This window comes from Gymnogyps californianus, chromosome 2, assembly GCF_018139145.2.
Source record: "Gymnogyps californianus isolate 813 chromosome 2, ASM1813914v2, whole genome shotgun sequence".
NCBI classification, from domain to species: domain Eukaryota; kingdom Metazoa; phylum Chordata; class Aves; order Accipitriformes; family Cathartidae; genus Gymnogyps; species Gymnogyps californianus.
This window is the reverse complement of record NC_059472.1, coordinates 103,763,005-103,784,457: the sequence shown is the minus strand read 5'-3', so window position 1 is coordinate 103,784,457 and position 21,453 is coordinate 103,763,005. Positions and strand designations below refer to the sequence as shown.

The following is a 21,453-nucleotide window of genomic DNA, read 5'->3' as shown; positions in this document are numbered from 1 at the left end:
TCTTGGAATCTCCTATAGCAATACTTGCTGTTGTCTTGTTAGTAGTATTTCACTATTTGCATCTGAATGTCTAACCCTTGGCCTGTCTACACTTCCTGTGCTAAAACTTCATTTTACGATCCCTTCAAGAAGCCTAACCGTATTGCAAAATAATGGAAAGGCTTCCTGATTTTATGGAGGTGACAAACATTTTACTGGATTTTCTGACTTTGTTGCTTGCTCATAGGAAAGAGAATGTAAGAAAAAGCTTGGCCCTGGGCTGCAAGTTAGGACTGATCACTAATTTTGCTTTAGGCTGTGCCCTCACCCATATGATTTCAGTGGTAGATACACCGTTGTTTCATGGCCAGTCAAGATAAAAGCATCATTTTTGTCTGCATGGAGGAACTAAATCTCTTGGGATTTACTTTGGTTTTCAAAGGATCCCCTCAGGAAAATCAAAGATACTTTTTCAATGATTGGCTTTGCTTTGCTTTAACATGTAGATGAAACAGAGTTCTTCTTACATTAAGAAAACCTTAGGCCTACGATCATTTCAAAGGAGTCTGCTTTCTTCAGTGTTTTGATATAAAAATAGAATATTGCAATATTGGCTGAAAAGTGTTTCAGGATACAGCTAAATTTCTGTGGGGAATTAATGCTCAATTCACCTTTAATATATTTGAGAGTGTTACACAAACTGCTTGCTGTACTTGCTTATCATTATGTAGCAGCAAGTACTGGGAACAGAACACAGGTATTCATTGAAATAATGGACTGAAGATATCAAAGTGCATAACTGCTCAGTTTAAAATCTTCAAACAAATCCCTTTTATTAGTTCCACTTTATTTTTCAGAATTGTAAATAACAGTACAGATCAAGTCTAGCGAGATGACAGCTTTGCAGTATCATGACAACAAGAGCAGTGCAGGAACAGGTTGCTTTTTTTTAGTTTAAAAGTGGTACTGTAAGAAATAGTGCCTTCCCATACATATGAGATTTAGTGATATCTGGCACACATCATTTGGGAAACACTTCACTTGGAATGGGTTGGCCATTGAGAACAGCCAGCATATTTGCTATTGCTTCTTCTGCCATCATACGGATGGCTTGGACTGTTGCGGTTCCAATGTGAGGGGTTATGATGATGTTATTTAATTTTAATAAAGGATGATCTCTGTAAGAAACAGAAAGAACAGAATGTATTACACAGGGAATTTACTCTGCAGCTATCCCATGCTAGTTGTTAAGAACTGAACCTCAGGAAACAGCAAAGGCATGTTGAGATAAAAGAGCCACAAGCACAGAACCAGCAGAAAGCTGTGGGAAGCTCGCTTACCCATTTCTTCTTCCTCTCTATTGGTCTCGTTGCCTTGCCTGTCAGTTAGGCTGGCAAAGAACTGACAGCGGTGGGAAAGGCAAATAGTCTGCCATTTATTTATGATTGTGCGAGACAGGCTGAGGTTTTGCCCCTTAACAGTGAGAGAGACTCCCCATGGAGATCAAGATTATGAGCACACTTTCGCACACAGTTTAAAACATTTCAGATTAATAGAATGGAAAACAGGTTTCTTTACCTTGGCAGAGGCTCAGGGTATGTCACGTCCAAAGCGGCAGCCCTAATAACCTTATTCTGGAGAGCTTCTACCAATGCATCTTGATCAATAACTGCACCTGCATTGAAATGAAATCTTGCTGTCGTGACGAGTTAACGCACACGTTTTTACCTGGGAGTGGGGAAAGGTCTCAAGGGTGTAGTGAGAAAAATTACAGGATCTTCATCTTGTTAGAAAGTAGAATGTCTTTCTAATAACCATTAACCAAACAAAACAGAGATTTTATTTATTAATCCTTAATTAGAGGAGGATTATGGTCCACTGCATAAGGCTTTTCCTGGGATGTGACTGGTTTCAGTCTTTTCCTCATTTTGACACTGACTTACTGTATTATAATAGACAAATCATTTAATCTCTTCAAGCCTTCCAATCTTTTATCTCTGCTTTGTTTACTGAAACTATAATCTCATATGCTTGTTCAGTGCCAACAGATCTGTAATCCCATGTGAGGTTTCTTTTCTACATAGCTGTTCCAAATGAAACTTATGTTTTTCCTTGTACCCCATTCATCATCGGTGATGATAAACCTTTCAGTTATTTCCACTAAAAAAACCTGTCTTTAGGATAAGGCTAAAGAGAACAGAACATCTGCTGAGCATCCCTGTCCTGGTTTTGGCTGGGATAGAGTTAATTTTCTTCTTAGTAGTTGGCACGGTGTGTTTTGGATTTAGTGTGAGAATAATGTTGATAACACACTGATGTTTTAGTTGTTGCTAAGTAGTGCTTATCCTAAGTTAAGCATTTTTCAGTTTCCCATGCTCTGCCAGCAAGCAGGTGTGCAAGAAGCTGGGAGGGAGCATAGCCAGGACAGTTGACCCGAACTAGCCAAAGGGCTATTCCATACCATGGAACGTCATGCTCAGTATATAAATGGTGGGGAGTTGGCCGGGAGGGGAGGATCACTGCTTGGGCATCAGTCAGCGGGTGGTGAGCAATTGCATTGTGCATCACTGTTTTTTTTTTTTCCTTGGGTTTTATTTCTTTTTTTTCTTTTTTTTTTCCTTTTTTTGTTCTATTCCTTTTCATTACTATTATTATTATTATTATATTCCATTATTATTATTGTTAGTATATTTTACTTTAGTTACTAAACCTTTCTTATCTCAACTCATGAGTTTTACCTTTTTTCCCAGTTCTCCTCCTCATCCCACTGGGAGGGGGGAGGAGTGAGGGAGCGGCTGCGTGGTGCTTAGTTGCTGGCTGGGGTTAAACCACGACAATCCCTAAATTCCATGGGACCTTTGAACACATAGCATCTAATCTATGATAAGTCATTCATTTGTAGACTGCCAGCTACTTCATGACTCAAACAACACAGGGATATCACAGACTGAGGCTGGAGGGGGGAATGTCAACATAATCAGACAAAACACAACCTTAACTGTGGAGCCACAAACAGTGCTTTTAGATTGCCCTACCTCGGCTGATGTTTATAAGAGTAGCTGTGGGTTTCATCAGCCCCAGCTCCTTTTTCCCAATCAGTTTGTGAGTCTCAGGAGTCAGGTTCACAACCAACATAACAAAGTCAGCTTGCTGCAGCAAGTCTTCCATCTTCTTGCAGTAGTGGGCACCAACTGCCTCTTCCTCCTCCTTTCTTCTGAAGGAAAAATGCACACACCCCCAAATTGACACAACTATTTCTAACTGGCTTTAACAATCAAACAACCCTAGGAGGGATCTGGAACAGCATGGAGATCAAGAGGTTTGAGGCCAAGGTAAAGAAAAGACATCGATAGGTACAGATGGTGGAAGGGAGGCGGGAAGGATGTGGGCTAGAGGGAGCAAGAGGCTAGAGGAGTGGTGGGACACTGAAGGAGTGATGTATGTGTGAAAGCAAAGCACGTAGGCAATATTAGGTATAGGAGGTTGGGGATGCAGTCAGACCCCACTATTCTCTCCTGTGTCTACGCCAATCCCTGTAGCGTCTCTCCTTGCCTGACATGTGAGTTAGGACTTGGGGTGGAAAAGGAATGAAGGGGAAGTGAAGTCTGAAAGAAAGGGAACTATAAAACTAAGAGAGGTTAAGACCCTTGTCATTGATGCCGGTGTGATGAGTGATCTGGCTGGGTTGAGGAGAGGGGTGACTGGCTGGGTGGGCCAGGGATGCTGCCAGAAGCCTGAGGAAGAGTCTGGCAGGACAGGGGACACAATGAGGGCACAAGGCCTGGTTTGCTTGGACAACATCTTCAGAAAGGTTACACGGCCCTTGTTCCAAACTGCTAGGAGCTAACCAGGGCAGAGCGAGTGCAGGAGGTGAGGGGGAGCTGCTTCCCAAGGGGAGCAGTAGGGAGCCAAAGCGAGGAAGCGGCGGCATGCTGGTGCTCCTCTTGCTGCTTACAACTGTCACAAGTGCCTAGGAAGACGGGGGACACAGAGCAGAGCTGTGGTTTCTGTCACTGCCCCCTGACTAATTACATGCAGAAACCAGATGTTTTTACCTCCGGTTCCTGTTATGGTACAGGATCCTCATATCGAAGGCTCTGGCTCTCTGAGCCACTTTGTACCCAATGCTGCCCATCCCGATGATCCCAAGTGTCGCTCTGGTTACTTCCACTCCCAGCCAGTCAACAGCAAAATACTTTGTGTCTGGAGAAACCGCAGTCTGGCAGCCTGAATGGAAATACATGCTAAATGGGTATAAACCCACCATAAACGTAGGTTTGGGGGAAAGAAAAAGTTTTTCACCATCACAGCAGTGGGACTCTGGAGCACCCCTTACAAAACATCCCTGCTAATTTTGACCAGTTTATAGAAGGGCCTGGATGGTGCCATTCCCTGCAGCCAGGGCTGGAGGCAGTAACACAGGGGGGCTCCCGAGTGGGTGGGTACTGTGCTGGGAGGAATGGCTCCTCAATTAACTCTTCCGTGGCTGGAGTATTTTCTTGGAAGTTCAAAAATAGCTTCTTTGAACACCCCGCAAGCATTGACTTCACTTTTTTTTAGCTGGGGTAAATCTCACCATTTCTCTCCTGGATCACAACCCAAAGCAGCCCCACTGCTTGAGAGGGGGTGAAGGTTGCAAATTCCAGCTCAGCCAGGGATCTCTAGGAGCTATTCTACAAAGAACTTGAGGTTCAGCAAGATGCAACAGTGACAAAACATCAGGGGGAAAGCGGTGTTATTTCATGCTCAGGGGTGGAGCAGCAGTGACGGAAAGACTATGAGTCCCTGAAGACAGAGGCAATTTCTTGTGATAGTCTCTACTGACACCTTCCTTCCCCTGAAAGGCATTGCGTAGCAAGGGCATGTGGGGAAAGGACCTACCTTTAAGGACACAAACTAATGTTGGTGGTACAGTTTGGAATAACTTTGTCAAAAGGATTATCAGCTATTTCAATAATAATGCTGATGCTCTTCTGGAAATACAACCCATTGATTTAGACAAACTCTTCACAGAAGCAGGAAACAAATGAAGAGTTACACTAATTACTGCTCTAGAGATGGGGACATTGCCATTAATGCTTTGTACCTTCCTGTAGCTCCTAACACTTGTTGCAAGGGAAATGGAGAAGCGGTGACATTTGATTTGGATGCATTTTATATTCAGTTTTTACAGCTATAAACAACCCACCCAGTGAACAGCCAGAGGAGAATTAAGCCCCAGACATTATTCCAAACATGATATCACAAGTGACTTTAAAGTGCATAATTTAGACAAAGGTCGTACTCTTGTCACCATTGCCTTAAAAAGAAGCGGGACATAGGAAAACCAGAGGTCTCTGAAAATGGAGTCCTCAGAAATTTTTTTCGCTGTAAAACCATCCCAAATATTGATTCAGACAGATCATCTGTATCATAGTAGAAGTGAGATATGCCAAAGAAGTAGCTAAGGTCCAGGAAAATTTAAAACATTACCTTCCACTAGTCTTCTGGCAGAGGCCAGCATCAAGGCCATTCCTATGTCTGCTGTTGGGTCCGCCACGGCATGTGGGGTGTTGGTGACTTTTACGCCAAAGTCAGAAATCATTTTCAAGTCTAAGTGATCGACTCCAACCCCAGAGTTTCCAATTACCTTTAAATTAGGCAGGCTTTCTAGAAGCTCCCGGTCAATAGTTGGCCTGCACTCAAACACGAAAACAGATTGGATTTTTTTGCTCATTTCTTTTTTGTTTTCAAGAAACTCCTTCATGGTGATAAGGCGAAAGTGTTTCTCCAAAAGTGCTGCAAGGTTTTCTAGCACACCATGAGTTCCTCCTATACCCAGAATCAAAACGCCCGGCAACTCTTCTTCTGCCATGACCTGCAACAGGGGAATAGAAGAAATAGTCTTTTGTTTAGAACACCCTTAAAGGAGTGATGTTGTAGTGATAATTTAAATTCACATCTGTAAAACAGGAAACTGATGGAACTCAGTACTGCTTTTAATGATACAGAATAAATCCACAGTCACTTGGTACTAGCGTGGTACATTAGACAACTTCCCAGTATTTTCACTAAGTGCTGATTCAGACTATAACACCAAGGAATATCCACCCCCTTAGATCTAAATCCAGTCCTACAAGGTGTTCTTCTTGAATAGTTTCATTTTAGTCCTGAATCAATATTGTTTTCATACAAATCTGGTAGCTTCTCAACCTTATTCACAAATTCATTTCTATAAGCAGTGGTATGAAACAGAGGGTGCTAGAAAGTTACTTAAAGTTTCTTGCTTATTGATTATGGTTGGTGAAGCTGCAGGTAGTGTAGGGAGGCACTGAGGCTCAGATGGGTCTGACAAACATCTGTCAGGAATGGTTTAGGTCTAACAAATTTACACAATGAAGGGCCATCCTTGGACAGCTGCTGCACTGCTTGCCTTCAGTGTTTTAAACATCCAGATCTGTACCTGAACTTACCTCCTGCAAACTTTAGCACACCCATGCCTACATGCTGAACCAGTGGGGAAGAGCACTAGAGGTGATACTGTAAGTTCCACTGACAACACAGTCCTTCATGCTAGAATTTTTCCCCTGCCCAGGCAGTTTTGAGCCCAGTCCTCTCTGCAACACTCATGCAAATGTATTGCATCCTGCAATAAGACAGGGGCTCCACAGAGAGCCATACGCCTAATTAGAGGCAGCCCTTATTGACAAAAATGGTAGCTGAAGATTTGCTGCATGTCTTAACAACCGCTGTGTCTAATTTCCTACAATTCTGTTTGCTGTGCTCCACTCGCTTTAGGTCTCTATCCCATACTGTGTCCTAGACTTGGGTCCAGGAAACCTGACGTGCTAACTGAATCAGAACAATTTTCCACAGCAGTATGCTGATTTATTCTGGGCACACAGTGCTGGGCAGAGATTTCCTGCTGCTTCAGTCCTCTCACACAAGCCTTCAGTGAGTAACCAGAATTCAAACCTGTGATAAAAAGGCGTCAATGCAGATTGGAAGTTTCTGTCAAACCGTATTTACCCTTGTCCTGAGCAAACTCAGGCTTATCCCAACAGCATCTATTAAATGCTTACAATCTCGACACCAGTAATACTGCTTTATTCTGGCCTTGACCTGCACTTCTGCCTCAGTTCCAGTCTGCTGCTGCACATGGGCTAGAAGGGTCCTCCATGTTAGGACAGGTCTGCAGTTCACCACGAACAGTGTCTCTGGTAACACTAACTGGTTCTGAACAGCAGCAAACAAAGCAATGAGATTAACAGTGCAACCATATTGCAAAGGAATACTGCGTTCTTAAATATATCTAATCTATTTCTTGCCAACTGAAGTATTTTGAACCCTGCCAGCCCCATATGGTTGTGAAAATTGTGCAAATTTCCCCAGCTGTAGTCTGTATATTTCTTAGAGTATCATACAACATGACCTCAGAAGGATAAACTAGATTTGTCCTCCAGAATGAATGACGCATAGAATAAAAGACAAGTTTTGATGTCATATTGTGACAGCGTTGTCCAGCTTCTTGATGATCGCAACCTCATGCTCCTGCAGCAACTTAGACTGGATGGCAACTAAACCTTATGCTGTTAAGTGATGGAAAACTGGGCGCCAGATATGATCAACTGAGTGGCAGATGCCAGTAAGGCAGCACTGTATTACACAATTTGCTTTCATCACCACTTCCTCCTCCATTACAATACACCACTCACAAAGGTCAGAGTCAGATCTGCATTCATTTTAGAAGCACCTCCTAAACTTCATAAGCAGAAAGGTGATCCATGAGGAAGCCACAGTGCAGCACAGCGAGAGCTGGTTTAGCTTTAAACAAACCAGCTGCTGCACTAGGAACAGGTTAGTTGCATGTAATTAATCTTTTCATTAGTGTGGACATGCTGAGTCTGCCACAATTTCGGCCATGTTTGATGTGCACATGAACCATTAATAGACTGCAGCTTTGGTTCAAGAACTGGGGTTCTGCTAGTACCAGGTACAATCTTAAAAAATCATATTGATAGCAGTAAACTAAAAACACTTACAGGAACCTTGGAGAGGGAAGGGGGCTCTCCAGATACCAACCTTGGTCTGAGGAGCACTTATTGTTTGTCCTCCAGCACTACATGGGCACGTCTTGTACCTCTGTCTGTAATCCACACTTCTCCTGTGACAGCGATGTCCATGAGAAGCAGTAGCTGGATGAATAAATTTATAAGCCAAGTTTGACTGGCCAGACATCAAGGGAACCGGTTTTAACAGACTGAATGCTTTGCTCCTGAACATAATTATTCAGTTATCAGATGTCTTGTCCAGTGTGATAAATGTAACACCTGTTAAGAATATGACAATTTTGGTTTTGGACTAGTATCATCTGCAGTATCGCTAATGCTCGCCTTTTTTTTTTTTTTAAAGCTGTCTCTCCTCACGTTTTCTGTTTACATAAGATTATCTGCTTCCATGTATGTACACATCTATAATCATATGTAACACGTTGATACAATCTATGGGTACTAAGTTCTGGTCCTCGCACTGCAGAGAAAACTTTGAAAACATGACTCAGACTGAGACAAGCGGGCAAATAAAAAGGACTACATTTAAGTATTAACTTCAGTGCTAACTGAAGCTGGCCTTATTTCTTTTGTGGAGCCTGACTCACTACTTACTTGCACATTCGTTGACCGGCACTGCTGTACCACTTTGGACTTAGCCAAATCGTAGCAAAATAAACCTACATAATTTTTCCTAGCTCTGTTTTAAATTAAAGTTAACAGCATGCGTTATCCAGGATAAATTCCTCCCACTAAATTCCCTATAGGAGAAAACTAATTACCTGAATAACAACCACAGAATTAACCAGGCCTGGTTTCTTTCCGACGATGTCTCTTCCACAGCTCGATCCTACCGCTCACAGCTCCGGCTCACCCGCCAGCCCCACCCGCTCCCGCCCCCGGCAACCCCCGCCCCAGGCCCGGCAGCTGGCCCGGCGGGGCCTGCGCCCAGCTCCGGCGGCGGGGTGGCGTCGGCCGGGCTGCCGCTTAACTCCTGCCCTGCCAGCCGCCGGTGCGCGGCGAGGTCTCCGGTCAAGTGGCCGAGCGCTTGCAGGGAAGCTCCGGCACGGCCTGGCTGCGGTCCGCCGGGCGGGGGGGATCGCGGTCCGCCGGGCGGGGGGGGGTGGTGGTCACCGCCCGCTTCTGCGGGGACGGCTGAAGCCAGAGTGCTTTTGTCTGCCATGGGACGAGACTGCCTTCCTCTCCTCCTCACGCTCCCGGCACTGGATTTTCTGGAAAGGAGATACCGCAAAGCGAGGGCTTTGATAGTTGTTGGAGAGCTCCGCAATTCTGGGGCAAAGTCATTGGGTACAAACTCACGCTGCTGTTCCCACAGCCTGAGCTCAAGCTTGCGTGGATTTTTTTTTATAGTGGAAAATACACTTTTCTCCCTGTCTGCTGCAAGCTAACCTTTTAAATGAGTGTACAGTGTAGAACGATATATAAGCCTTTCAGGAAGCAAAAAGATTGGCCTGGGATCTCAATGGCTGGCCCCTCAATGGCCAGCTCAATTCTGAAACCTAATGCTGGAATGTCCTGATTTCACCGCTGATCGCTTCAACTGAAACATTTACCCAGTGTGTTCATGCGCTGGCGTTTTGATTGCGAGAGATGAGAGAGCATAACGGTACCGACGTGCGACTACTGCCGAGGCTGGGCAGTGCAGCTCCCACCGGCAGGGTTAGTTCTGGGTGTAGGGTGCATCAGAAAGAAACACAGAAGGTGGATATGCGGTTGGGACCCAGCTGATTCAAACATACCTGTATTTTCACACAGCACTCAAGCCACAGCTAGCACTAGCTCAAGCAAGAAGATGCTCATTGCTGTGGGTTAATACATTGACAAATTCTCCCATAACCAGGAGATGCATGCCGCTGCACTCTCTGTTGCAGTATCTCCTTGATCAAATCCAATGGAGGCACAGGGAGTTTTTTAACATCCGTAGAGTGGTCAGTAGCAGAGATTCGGAGATTTGGGCTGTGGTGACCTCTGTTTCATCCTCCGGTGCCACCCAGCAGCACCACTTGGGCCAGCTGCACTGACCACCGCGGCATGGCTCCACGTCCCACTTGCGAGGGGAGATGCCTGCAGCCCCGGCCAGCAGGCAGGCAGCACAACCTGCCCACCCATTTGGGTGCACCTGGCTTCTCGGGCAGCAGGGCCACCCCCACAGGGCCACCTGCCATTTTGGTTGCCACCTTGGCCGTTGCCCAGGAGCCAGGCCCCAGCCCAGGCCCCCTTGCTTGGGTCTGGCTCCACAGTGGGTGGGATGGGGGCACAGAGACGCCTGAGAGGACAACGCCGCTGCCTGGCCCCAGCCCTGACGCAGGGGTCTCTCGCAGGCCCCGCCATGTCACTCCCCTGGCGCGGAGCAGTGACACCGCACCCGGACCTCTGCTACCTCGCCCCCCCCTCCCCCGCTTGGTACGGTCCAAGCTGTTCTTCCACCCCTCCCCGCCCGCCTTCACACTTGGTATGGTCCAAGCGGCCTTCCCCGCCCCTTCGGCGCGCTCTGCCCCGCCCACTGAGAGACACCCTCCCCCCCCCCCCCCCCCCCCCCCGCAAGGCGGAAGTGCGTTTCCCAGCGGTGTGCCCGGCCGTGCGAACGTATTTCCTCACTTCCGCTTCCTCTCACGCCGTGGCTCCGTTGCCCCGTTTCGCCGAGAGAAGGGCGCCCACGGGGTGCGGCGGGGACGGGATGGGGCAGGGGCGGGGCAGGGGGGGCTCGGCCTTGGCGCCTGGGACCCGGCGCCTGGTGGCCGCCGGCGCCTCGCAAGGGCCCGGCGACTTGACAGCATCGCTGCGCCACGGCAGGCCGCGGCCGCTAACCGCTGGCCTTGGGCCTGCGGGGGGTGGGGGTGTGGGGGTGCAGCCGCCGTGGGGGGCTGGCGGCGCCGTGCGAAGGCAGGCCGGGCTGTCAGCTCCCGGGTGGTTGCTGTCGTCCCGCAGGCCCGCCACCCGCCCTTCAGGATGTCGTACATGTTGCCGCACTTGCACAACGGCTGGCAGGTGGACCAGGCCATCCTCTCGGAGGAGGATCGAGTCGTGGTCATCCGCTTTGGGCACGACTGGGACCCGACCTGCATGAAAATGGATGAAGTCTTATACAGCATTGCTGAGAAGGTAAACTGGAGCTGTAACGTGAGACGGTCGCTTTCTGCGCTCAGTGTTTCAAATGGTGAATACGAAGCCTGAGGCAGGTTATAACGCGGTTTCTGGAGAGGTATTCCTGCTTTAGGAGGCAGCAAAAAAGCTGTGTGGTTTGCTTTCGTGAGTGTCTCCTAAAGTCATCAGCTACCCTGATGTTTGTAGTATTTAATGGGGTGAAAAGAGTGTTGCAAGTTCTGAAATCAAAATCGCTGCCTGTTAGTAATCCATCATTTAGTGAATGTCAGCATTCAAGCAGAAAAAAGTGCTTGGTAGTAGGGCTGCTGTGGCTGTAGGTAATGCAGCACTGTCACTTCACAATCAGAATGTATAGTAGCTTCAGATTTCCATTTGAATAACTTGAAAAGTTACTTTCATTTTGACTCTTAAAAATGGTGAGATCCTAAAATGTACAGGATGGTGTTGATTAATCTATGAATGATATTATTTGTGGAGGCAGATGGCATTCCATTGAGTTGCATGGGCTGAATTAAATTTTAGGAGCCAAACTCTGAAGCAGTTTTCAGATGGAAACTGAATGCCTGCTGACAGCTGGTCACTCAAGAAAGATAGATATTGAAGAAAAATTAGGCTGTTAACACACAGAATCAGCTACAATTTACCTTTTCTTGTATTTGGTAAAGGTTTTGCGTAGTGATAGATGTAGAAAATTGACCACACTTCTTTAACTGAACCACATAGAAAATGAAGCAAAAAAATCTGAACCAGAAACGGTAACTTGGGTAGGAAAAGGACTCGGCTAAAATTGTGTGCGTATTGCATAACTTGATACAGAGTTCTTTTCGTGGTGTACTCATTTCTCTTTTAATATTATTTTTAAATAAATGAGTTTCTGTCTCTAAAATTTCTACAATGAAAGATCTATACCTACAGCCAATGTTAAGACATAGTAGAATACAGTAAGGAGTTGCGACATGGAGTAATTTAGTCGTTTTGTGTTTAACATGGTGGGAGTGTCTTATGCTCAGATACTGTTAGTATCGACTTTTGGCAGGATGCTTGGCAATTTGGCAGACATATTGGCAGTTAGGGGTGACTGGGGGAAGAAAGAACAATGTAACTTCTTATTTAAAAATCTCCCTCTGCAGAAATGGCAAATTAAAGGGGGAGATCCTTCCTCATCCTCTTGTTACAAGCCATGTTTGGATCTCTGCTGTTTTAAAGAGTGAGTAAAAGTTCCAATTGTACAGGTGTTTATACTAGAGAATAATACAGAATGTTAACATGCTGTAATTGCACGCTACATTTGAAGAAAATGTAGCCATATTTTACATTTGTTACCATGGTGCAATATTCGTTTAGTCTGCAGCATATTTTGGGGGAGCAGTAATATTTATCTGTACTCTATAATATGAAAACAGGATTTTTTTCAGTTTGAATCCTTTTGGGGGAAAAGAGACCTGAACACTATATGAAAATACAAAGCAGATTATTTTCACTGAAGTGTACTCCACTTACAGTTGACTGTTTTTTTTCCCCAGTGTTACATGGAAAAAGAAGCAAGGTTTCACTGAGTTTCAAAACAAATGTTAATTGTAAGAGGTTAGATTTTTACTTTGTCGGGGTTTCAACCAAACATCTAAGAATTGAGTTTCGCAGAATTCCTCTGGAACACCTTTTTTAAAACTACACTTTTTTTTTTTTTTTAAAGAAGGCTCACAATTATAAAAACCCATCCCCTGAAATACAGGGCTTTGGCTGCTAAATTACTTTAATACCCCTTTTTTAAGAAATATTTTAAAACCATGATTTGTCTAGGACTGAATACTGTAAATCAGGTAACCCCTTGTGACACCAGGTCACTTTAACCAATAGGTTGTATTGGGTCAATGTGAGTTTAGGGAGGATTGTTCACATGTTTTGCATTTATTTAACCGTAATCAGAAGTGTGAATAGCTGTGGCTTTTGCTCAAACATTCCTTGTACCTCTGCCTTTCTGTTAAGGTTACATGAAAAGAGAGAGAGGAAAAGGGGGGGGGGGAAGAGAGAGCTATAAAAAAAATCATTTGGTGTTATAGTTACTGGTGTTTGTAATTAAAGTTGAGCAAAGCTAATCCATTTACTCATGCGTATAATTTTCAAAATTATTAGCTGTAAGCATTGCTCTCAGCAGTATACTGTTTCTCTTTTCCCCTAGAAATTTATCACCTAAACTTACAGCATAATTAGCAAGAAAAAAATTTCAAATAAATATTGACAATACAGACTTTCAAGTTTGTACTTACTGTGTTTGCAGCCTCTTTCAGATCAGTAATGCAAGTCTGCTAGCCGCCTTCAACTTGAATGATTTGTTGCCAAAGCTAGTCTCAGTTCCTGTGATTTCCTTGTCCATAAAGGCATCTAAACATAAAACACATTGTCTAGAAACTGGTTAGGAAGATGAGAAGATGGAATCTTAGATCTTGTCTCAGATTTCCGTAGATATTTGCTGTATGCACTTTGGGCCGTAAGGTAACGCATGGCTGTGAGATTTGCTTCTTAAAGGGAGCTGAAATCTTAACAAAAAAAAAAAAAAAAGGAGTATTATTTACCCCTAACAGAAATTTAAAGAAACTTCACGATTGTTGCCATTCTTTCTAGTTATTGATCATATTGCTGTGGTAATCTCATGTTGTAGGAATGCATTAATTTTTTTTGGAATGACATTGTTCATGAAGAAAGCCAGGAGGGAGAACTTCAGAGGACAAATAAGATTTATTTCATCTGGCATATGATTTTTCCTACATCTGTGTTTCCTATTTACCAGCTGAGTGTATGGTCTTGATCAAGATAGGATACAGAATCTGTATCTGATGTTAAGGGCCTATAGATTCTGCTGCTTTATAGTCTTAAGCTGTTCCGTTTAAAGATTTAATAGTAGTCCACCCAAGCAGATACAGTTCTGTGCAGTATTAAAATAGTCTGTAACTGTGGCTAGGCAGTAATGTACTTTCGGGTTTTGTATATGCGTGTTGAGTAACATAGACCAATCTGTGAAGCTACAGTAATTAAGAAGAAAAAACCCCAACCAAAATTGAAGCGCAACCCATGAAAGTAAATCTGGTAAAATTTTTAAACCATGCTGCTGTTTGACTTTTAGTTTCCTAACCCATCCTGTCCCTATGGACACCAGCCATAATGGCCTGGTAAGACTGAGAAATTTTTGAACTGAAAGATGGATAAAAGAAGTCAGAGTGTCAGAAATAAATACATTCAAAAGTTAATATCTGTCTTGCTTTTCTTCTGAAAATGTTTTTATCTTCAGGTGTTGAACAAGTGTGGAGCTGTCCAAAAGGACGTCTATCACTAGAGGGTTGGGGTTTTTTGGTTTTTTTTCAGAAAGCAGCTGACATACTGCAACAAATTTACTATATTTTAGTGTATGTTATGAGGTTAAGTACTTTCAGAATAAACTTGTGTTGTTATGTGTTCAACTTCTAAAATACCACAAGATTTTTTGCGTATTGTCTGAACAGTAAAATTTTGGTTTACATTAACAACCTTAGTGTGGTCTCAATTGTTACAACTGCAACTGCTTTTATTTAGTGTGGTTTGCTTGCTCAGAGTTGTATTTAATTCTTGTTCTGAGGTCTCCATACTGTATCCCCAGTAATAACTCAAAAGTCAGAAGGAGAACTTCTTAGCAACCACTGCCTTGAAGTGATAGTGAAGCTTGTTCTATATAGGAATGTAGTTTTTGAACTGGCAGCTCTGTCTGGGGAATGTATTCACGTCCCAATGGATGGGGAGAAGTTCTTTGGTTTGTCTCCACAGACTTACTAGCTCAAGTACAGATCAACTCCTGCATCCATACCAGCCTAAATCCAGAAATACTTCAATTGCTTTTGCTTAAAATGAAGCCTAAGCTAAAGCCTTGTCAATTAGAGCCAGCCGTGTGTGAAGCCAGCTCAGATGCTGCTCTGTACTGCTGTATCTTGGTTCCAGCATTGTGTCTGAGACAGTAAGTGCTTCTTCAGGCTGTAAAACTGGTCAGTACTGTGCAGAGAGAGACATTTGAGTAGTTCTTCAGGGCTTGTCATGTGTTGAAATAAAATGCCTCTTGGTGACAAGCCTGCCCAGTCTGGCATGGCCACTAAACAGTAGATATTATGGCCGCTGCAGTGCTTCTGCATCACCTTTCAATATTTAGCCTCTTACCCATGTTTTTTATCTAGTTCATTCTTAGGCCTGAATCCCAGCCTCCTGCTGCTACATATATTGGAGTGTTGCATGGCAAAGCCCATGTCACGGGCAACCTTGGCAGCCAGTGTCCAAACTCAACTAAACACATCCTTATTCAATGTACTTGCAAGCTAAGTGGTTTTAGTTTGGTAATCTTGTCAGATTTGAAATTAAGAAGGCAAGAGGGAAAGAATAGAACCACTTCTGAAGTTCTGAATTCAAATTTGAGAGTCCGTATCTAGCTTTGAGGTCTGCTTTAGACTTCATACAAGCTTTTGAGCAGGCGACTGTTATCAGTTTCACTTCTATAAAAGCAGGTAGGAGAGAAGGAAGATTCAGTTAATGTCTGAGATACTTGGATTATGGTGATAACTTGCATATATGCTGTGCAAAGGTGATCTGAATGATCCAGTCCTTTTGAGTAAGATTTATGTAATAACTTATTTAAGACTTGAATAGTCTGGTTCTCTTTTCTAAAATCTTAGGCTGTTGATATTCATTGCTAGTGACAAGCATTTCTGGTTCTGCAACAGCTCAACTAAATTAAATCTATATAATGTAAAACTAACTTTAAAAGTTTTGTTGTTCCAGTACTATGTGGAGTACACAGTTCTTGGAAGTAAAATTTTGGTTTAGCAGTGCTTTTGTAGAGGTCTTCTGGTGCAACATATAATCTCCTTGGACTAATCTGTCAGTGAACAAAGCAGGTCCTAAGAATGTTGTGTTAATGCTTGGTTTAACTTAAAATTATTTTCTAATCTCCAAATTAAATAATTGTTCGAAGATTATGTTTGGTTTGTTGGAATTGCAGAATGTGTTGTAGAAATTTCCCCACATGGTGAAGCTGTGCTGCTGATGCTAAAAATGCCAGCATGATGGAAGAAGAAATGATAGGAGAAAATGAAAATGGCTCCTCAGGTTTTTTGTTGGTTTTTTAAAAAAAAAAAAACAAAACAAAAAACCCAACCCCCAAAAAACCACAACTGTCTTTTGCCTCCTAAGGCTAACCAGGGAGTAACTTCAGTCACTTCTCAGCTAAATTGTTGACTCTGAACATCCCATTAAGTTTCTTAGAAGTCTTTCATATAAAATTGAAATGGGCATGAATGAACACTTCAGAGGTGTTAGAGTTTGATATTATGACTAACTTGGGTTTTCAAGGCTTTACCTCTTGCCTGTTTTGGAATATGGCTTAAATGGGATGTTTTCATTAGATTATTGATAGAGTCTAGGATTATAACTGGCTCCATAAAAGCACAGTAAAAACTATTTAAATGCTGTTTCAGTCCAGAACAAATTTTACTTTCTTTGGTAGTAATACTTATTTATGTCTTTGAAGTGTGATTATTTTTTATAATTTAGAAACTGTCTTTAAGCAGAAGTCCATCAAAATTTATTTACTGTGCGCTTCTGTTTTTTTATAAACAAACATCTCCATACTTTCTCAATTAAAGTGCCTGCTAGGATGTTTTAAGTACAGGCTACACCATATATAATACGTTTCTGGTACAGTCTAATTCTGTTTTGTGGACTAAAATAAAACATCTTTACATCAAGCAGAAATTATACTCACCATAGCATTTCCAGACATTTCATAGCAAAATTAACAAGTGGGAAGTACTGTGACAAACAGTAAGTTTGTCATAAATCTTAGACCGCATGTGTTAACCTCAGACTGGTAATTTTGTGTAGTCAAACGGGAAGGACCAAAATTGTATTTGTAAGGATGGGGGGGGGGTAAGGTTCTGTGTTCATGGTATAATGCACGAGTATTTGATAATATACCTTACAGTTAACGGTTTGTGTAATTTAGATGCCTACTGACTTATATTTTAATGCTTGTGTGTGTGTTAATTTCTACTGTACATGTATGAGCTAAGTTTAGAAACTAAAACTTCCCCTAATTCCACTTAAGGTTAAATATACTACATCTAGGAAATGAAAATGTGACATGGCTTTCCTTCAGGAATGAAGACATTAACTATGACATTAAAGGGAAGGGATTCTTGTGCATTTAACTCAGTAACTCTGCAAAATGAAAGCCTGTTTTACCAGAATTGCCCAGAGAATAGCTTCTCATCAAGGTCTTTTTTTCACTATCAATTAAATTTTTAAGCTCCTGTTTTAGCTTTACACCTCTCAAAAGCTATCAGTTTTTATTATTAAATTATCATTTTTATTTTCATTTAATGAACCTTGTTAAACAGATGGTTTAGAGGGGAAAAAAAAATGCTTGGAGGCAGGCACCAGGGCATTTTTAGATCATTAATTTTCTGAAGTCTATAAGCAGCTGACAACAGAGGCAAAATGTGTCAGCTTGGCTTACACAAAGCAGTTACTCTACTTGTTTAGAGCTGTGTGTGTCACTGTGACGTCTCAGTTGTATATAAAGGGCATTTGTTTCTCTGGATGTTGATTTAGCATAGTATCTTTCCAGCTGATACTGGATGTGAAATGAGCATCTTGGCTATATATAAAAATATTTTCCATGTTAATTGGTCATTGTGGTTAAAAAGAATGGCAAGACTGTTTACTGTGATTTTATGACTTAATATTTTGGAAAATAGATGTTGCAATAATGAAAGCTTATGTCTTTTAATCAGTAATACAAATAATCAAAGGCTTGGTAATACATACTGCTTTTATATTTCCTGTTTTCTTCTGTTTAGGTAAAAAACTTTGCTGTTATTTATCTTGTGGATATCACTGAAGTACCAGACTTCAACAAGATGTATGAGTTGTACGATCCCTGTACTGTCATGTTTTTCTTCAGGTACATGATGGTTCTAGAATGTAACTCAGTTAAATTTTTTGTGTGTCAAATACAGTGTCTCAGTAGATCATTTCTAAATGCATATTAGCATACTGATGCTTATATTTTCATTGCTCTACAAAAGAGTAAACTGATTAAATCAGAAAACGGCTTGTTTTCCAATTAGTCTAGTAACAGCGCTTTGATAATAGAGTACAAATTAGTAATAGTGAAAACTGTTTTTATTATCCATTGGTTTTAGTTTTAAATCTGAAACTCCCTGTATAGAATACTGCAGTAAGATGGCAGTCAAGCTTGTCAAACTTGCTTTAAAGATATACCCAAAGTATTAAGATTTTTTTGGAGCTAAGGCGTCTACATTGATGAGATAAAATGTGCTGCTGACAAGCGTGGAAGTCTCTCTGGTGTTAGACAGTAGTGGGAAAGAAATACAAACAATGAGGAATATGCTGAAGGATAATTGCACTGAGTAGCAATCTTGGGGGCATGTTTGCAGTCTTTATTCCAGCTTTAGAAATAGGCAGTAAAATGTCAACTTGAGTGACAGGAGTGGATACTCTGAGGCTTATTTTGCAAACCTATTTATGTTATAAGGGCTTCTTTTGAATCCTACAAAGCATTCTTGTGGGGGATATAAAGTTTCTTTCTGAATTATAATACTGTATTAACTTGTCTGGGTTTTTTTCTCTCCCTTTAAAGGAACAAACACATCATGATTGATTTAGGTACAGGTAATAACAACAAGATCAACTGGGCAATGGAAGATAAGCAAGAGATGATTGACATTATAGAAACTGTTTATAGAGGAGCCCGCAAAGGTCGAGGTTTGGTGGTATCGCCAAAAGATTATTCCACTAAATACAGATACTGACATTTCTTTGGAGCTGCCTTTTTAAACCTACATCCACTTAAATTTATTCTTGTGTATGTGTGTACATATATATATTAAAAGAAAAAACCTACAAATCCTTCAACTTTGAGCATATTTTGAATTATTTAAAAGGTTTGAATTCCATTTGGAAAAGTAGAAGACACGAAGCCTGGAACTGTCTGACTGCAGTAATACTGTAGCTGAATTTTGAGTTGTTTTTTATTTTTTAAAGACTTTACTCTTTGTTGTCCTTTTGGTATTATGTATTTTTGTACACCAAAAGCCTGTTTGCAGAAAAACGCTTCAACTGTTTTTGTTTGCTTTTGTTACACAAGTATCTGTGAAAACTATACTATAGCTTTTTTAAAAGAATAAAGTGAGTTCCACATATTCACCTTGATTTTCTTTAGCTAATTAAATTTGAGAATGAAAACAAATGTAATTGGATGCAAAGTCATAATGTTGAAGATGAAGGCTTATCACTTCTGTCAGGATTTCCTTGCATAGTATCTTGGTCTTCTGTATCTGCTAAAAATAGGAATAAAACACTAAGGTGCATTTATTAATATTTAGCAAAACTCAGAGAAAACACCTTCCATGACTTTGAGCGCACCCCCGACCCCCCATCAACTTAATTGACTTGTGGTGATGGACTTCTTTTTCATGGTGATTATGCATACAGTAGTCAACTTGAAGTACTTAGATTCTGCAGTGCCAAAGGGTAATTGCAGTTCTGGAGCTGGATGCATAGTCAACAGTTGAAGAAAGGATGAGCTGTGCTTTCTCTCATTTGACCTCTGGTTTGTCTAATGGTATATTAAAATGCATATATATTCATGAGACTTGGATTGGATTCCACCGTGGCGTGGCTTCTGAAGTTTCCATTTGCATTTCTGACAACTTTTCTTTTGTGGTAATGGAGCCAGTGTTGTGGGGTTTTTTTGGTTTTTGTTTTTTAACTGATACATGCATATTTACAGGATTAAGAAAAAACAAGCCAGACTATGCTGAGACACCTGTACTTTTGGTCCAGTTTGTCACAAGACAAAGTAGAATATGCTTTTTTTTACTGCCAAGCGTGTTTTAGAGGATTTAGAATGAGTCAAGAAAGTAAAACACAGGGTCCTAATTTCTACTTAAGTTAATCTGCTTTACAGTGGTTATTAATTATGGAATCATTTATGTTGGATGGGACCACCAACCTCCCAGTCAAAGTAGGTCCCACTTGATCAGGTTGCCCAGGACTGTGTCCAGTGTTGAGTATCTCTAAGGATAGAGATTCCTCAGCCTTTCTGGAAAGCCTGTTCTGCTGCTTGAGCACCTTCATAGTTGAAAAAAAGTGTCCCTTGCATCTAGCTGGAATTTCCTGTGTTCCAGCTTGTGTCCATTAACTCTCTCATGTAAAACACGTCCAGCAAGAGTCTAACTGTTCCCTATGCTCTGTCATAGGGTAGTTGTTGCCAGCAAGAAGCCAGTGTCTTTTCTTAAGGCTGAACTAAGAATTCTCTCAAACCCTTGTATGCTTTGTACTCCACCATATCTTGGTGGCTCTCTGTTTTAACTCCCTCGTAACAATATATTTCTTGAACTGGGGAGCCCCAAAATTGACACAGTATTTTGGGTGTGGTCTCACAGGAGTTGAACAGAGAGGAATGACCTGCTGGCTCTACTTGTGCTAATACCGACCGGTATGTGGCTGCAGACTTTGTTGCCAGGCTCCTTGCTGACTCCTGTTCAACTTGTCCACCAGACTCCACTCCTTCTGTGCACAGCTGCGTGCCAGCCAGCCCCTCACAACTGCCCTGCAGCATAAGCTTACCCCGTCCTAGAGGTGAGGCTTGGCACTTGCCTTTGAACTTCTTGAGGTTCCTGTTGGCCCATGTCTCCAGCCAGTCCTCTAGCATATCAGCTTCTACCCCCAGTTTGACATTGCTTGCAAATCTGCACTGATTAAAGCATTGATTAGAACTATGTCTTGGTATTAATGAAGACTCTGTAATAGATGCTAAGCATTAACACCTCCCGAAGTTTTAAAAAGCATATTTATCCTTCGTTAGCTGAGGTATTCTATTTACCTGGTAATGCTTCAATTTCTGCATTTGTTGTAAGAGGTTCCCATTACATTTCAAACAAAATCTTTCCTGTGAGAAGTGCCAATGTTTTGGTGTACAAGAACCTTAAAGATAGTGCAGATGTCCTGTTTTGACTCTACCATGTCTTGTTCAGGACATGCTTGGTAACTAGAATTCCTTATCTATCTCGAAATCTTTAAAATAGGCTCTTTCATCAAAATGGCTAATGTTAAAGAACTGAAATTGGCACAGCATGCATACCTGGATGATGTTATCTGCACAGGTGTGCACAGCTTTGGGTGAGCTTGTGAAAAGAGGAACAACTGAACAGCTGTAATCTCTGCAAATACTGCCATTTCTTTTAGTGCACAACAGTTTATATTCATGGGACCTATGAAGTTT

The 21,453-nt window shown here is 42.1% G+C and overlaps 2 protein-coding genes across 2 annotated transcripts; one reads left to right on the top strand and one right to left on the bottom strand.

Annotated features, from left to right (window-relative positions):
- Positions 1-814: 814 nt before the first annotated feature.
- Positions 815-8,832, bottom strand: LOC127013383 (probable 2-ketogluconate reductase). The gene is made up of 6 exons (XM_050892230.1): positions 8,789-8,832; positions 5,452-5,836; positions 4,035-4,206; positions 3,015-3,193; positions 1,558-1,654; positions 815-1,157 (listed from the first exon to the last, which is right to left on the bottom strand). Exons 2-6 carry the CDS (start codon positions 5,831-5,833, stop codon positions 1,001-1,003), a joined length of 987 nt encoding a protein of 328 aa, XP_050748187.1. The 5' UTR covers positions 5,834-5,836; positions 8,789-8,832; the 3' UTR covers positions 815-1,000.
- A 1,834-nt stretch (positions 8,833-10,666) lies between these two features.
- On the top strand, positions 10,667-19,369 carry TXNL4A (thioredoxin like 4A). The gene is made up of 4 exons (XM_050892678.1): positions 10,667-10,688; positions 10,956-11,129; positions 18,005-18,108; positions 18,808-19,369. The coding sequence occupies exons 2-4, from the start codon at positions 10,977-10,979 to the stop codon at positions 18,977-18,979; spliced, it is 429 nt and encodes a 142-aa protein (XP_050748635.1). The 5' UTR covers positions 10,667-10,688; positions 10,956-10,976; the 3' UTR covers positions 18,980-19,369.
- The last annotated feature ends 2,084 nt before the right edge of the window (positions 19,370-21,453 follow it).

What these genes read in the sequence shown, in the direction of transcription:
- LOC127013383 (XM_050892230.1), bottom strand. Translation starts at nt 5,833, where the DNA reads ATGGCAGAAGAAGAGTTGCCGGGCGTTTTGATTCTGGGTATAGGAGGA. An exon ending in TGCCAGAAGACTAGTGGAAG is followed by an intron (nt 4,207 to 5,451) that starts GTAATGTTTTAA and finishes ATTTCCATTCAG; the next exon opens with GCTGCCAGACTGCGGTTTCT. An exon ending in TACCCTGAGCCTCTGCCAAG is followed by an intron (nt 1,158 to 1,557) that starts GTAAAGAAACCT and finishes TGTTTCTTACAG; the next exon opens with AGATCATCCTTTATTAAAAT.
- TXNL4A (XM_050892678.1), top strand. Translation starts at nt 10,977, where the DNA reads ATGTCGTACATGTTGCCGCACTTGCACAACGGCTGGCAGGTGGACCAG. An exon ending in TATACAGCATTGCTGAGAAG is followed by an intron (nt 11,130 to 18,004) that starts GTAAACTGGAGC and finishes TCTTCTGTTTAG; the next exon opens with GTAAAAAACTTTGCTGTTAT. An exon ending in ACTGTCATGTTTTTCTTCAG is followed by an intron (nt 18,109 to 18,807) that starts GTACATGATGGT and finishes CTCCCTTTAAAG; the next exon opens with GAACAAACACATCATGATTG.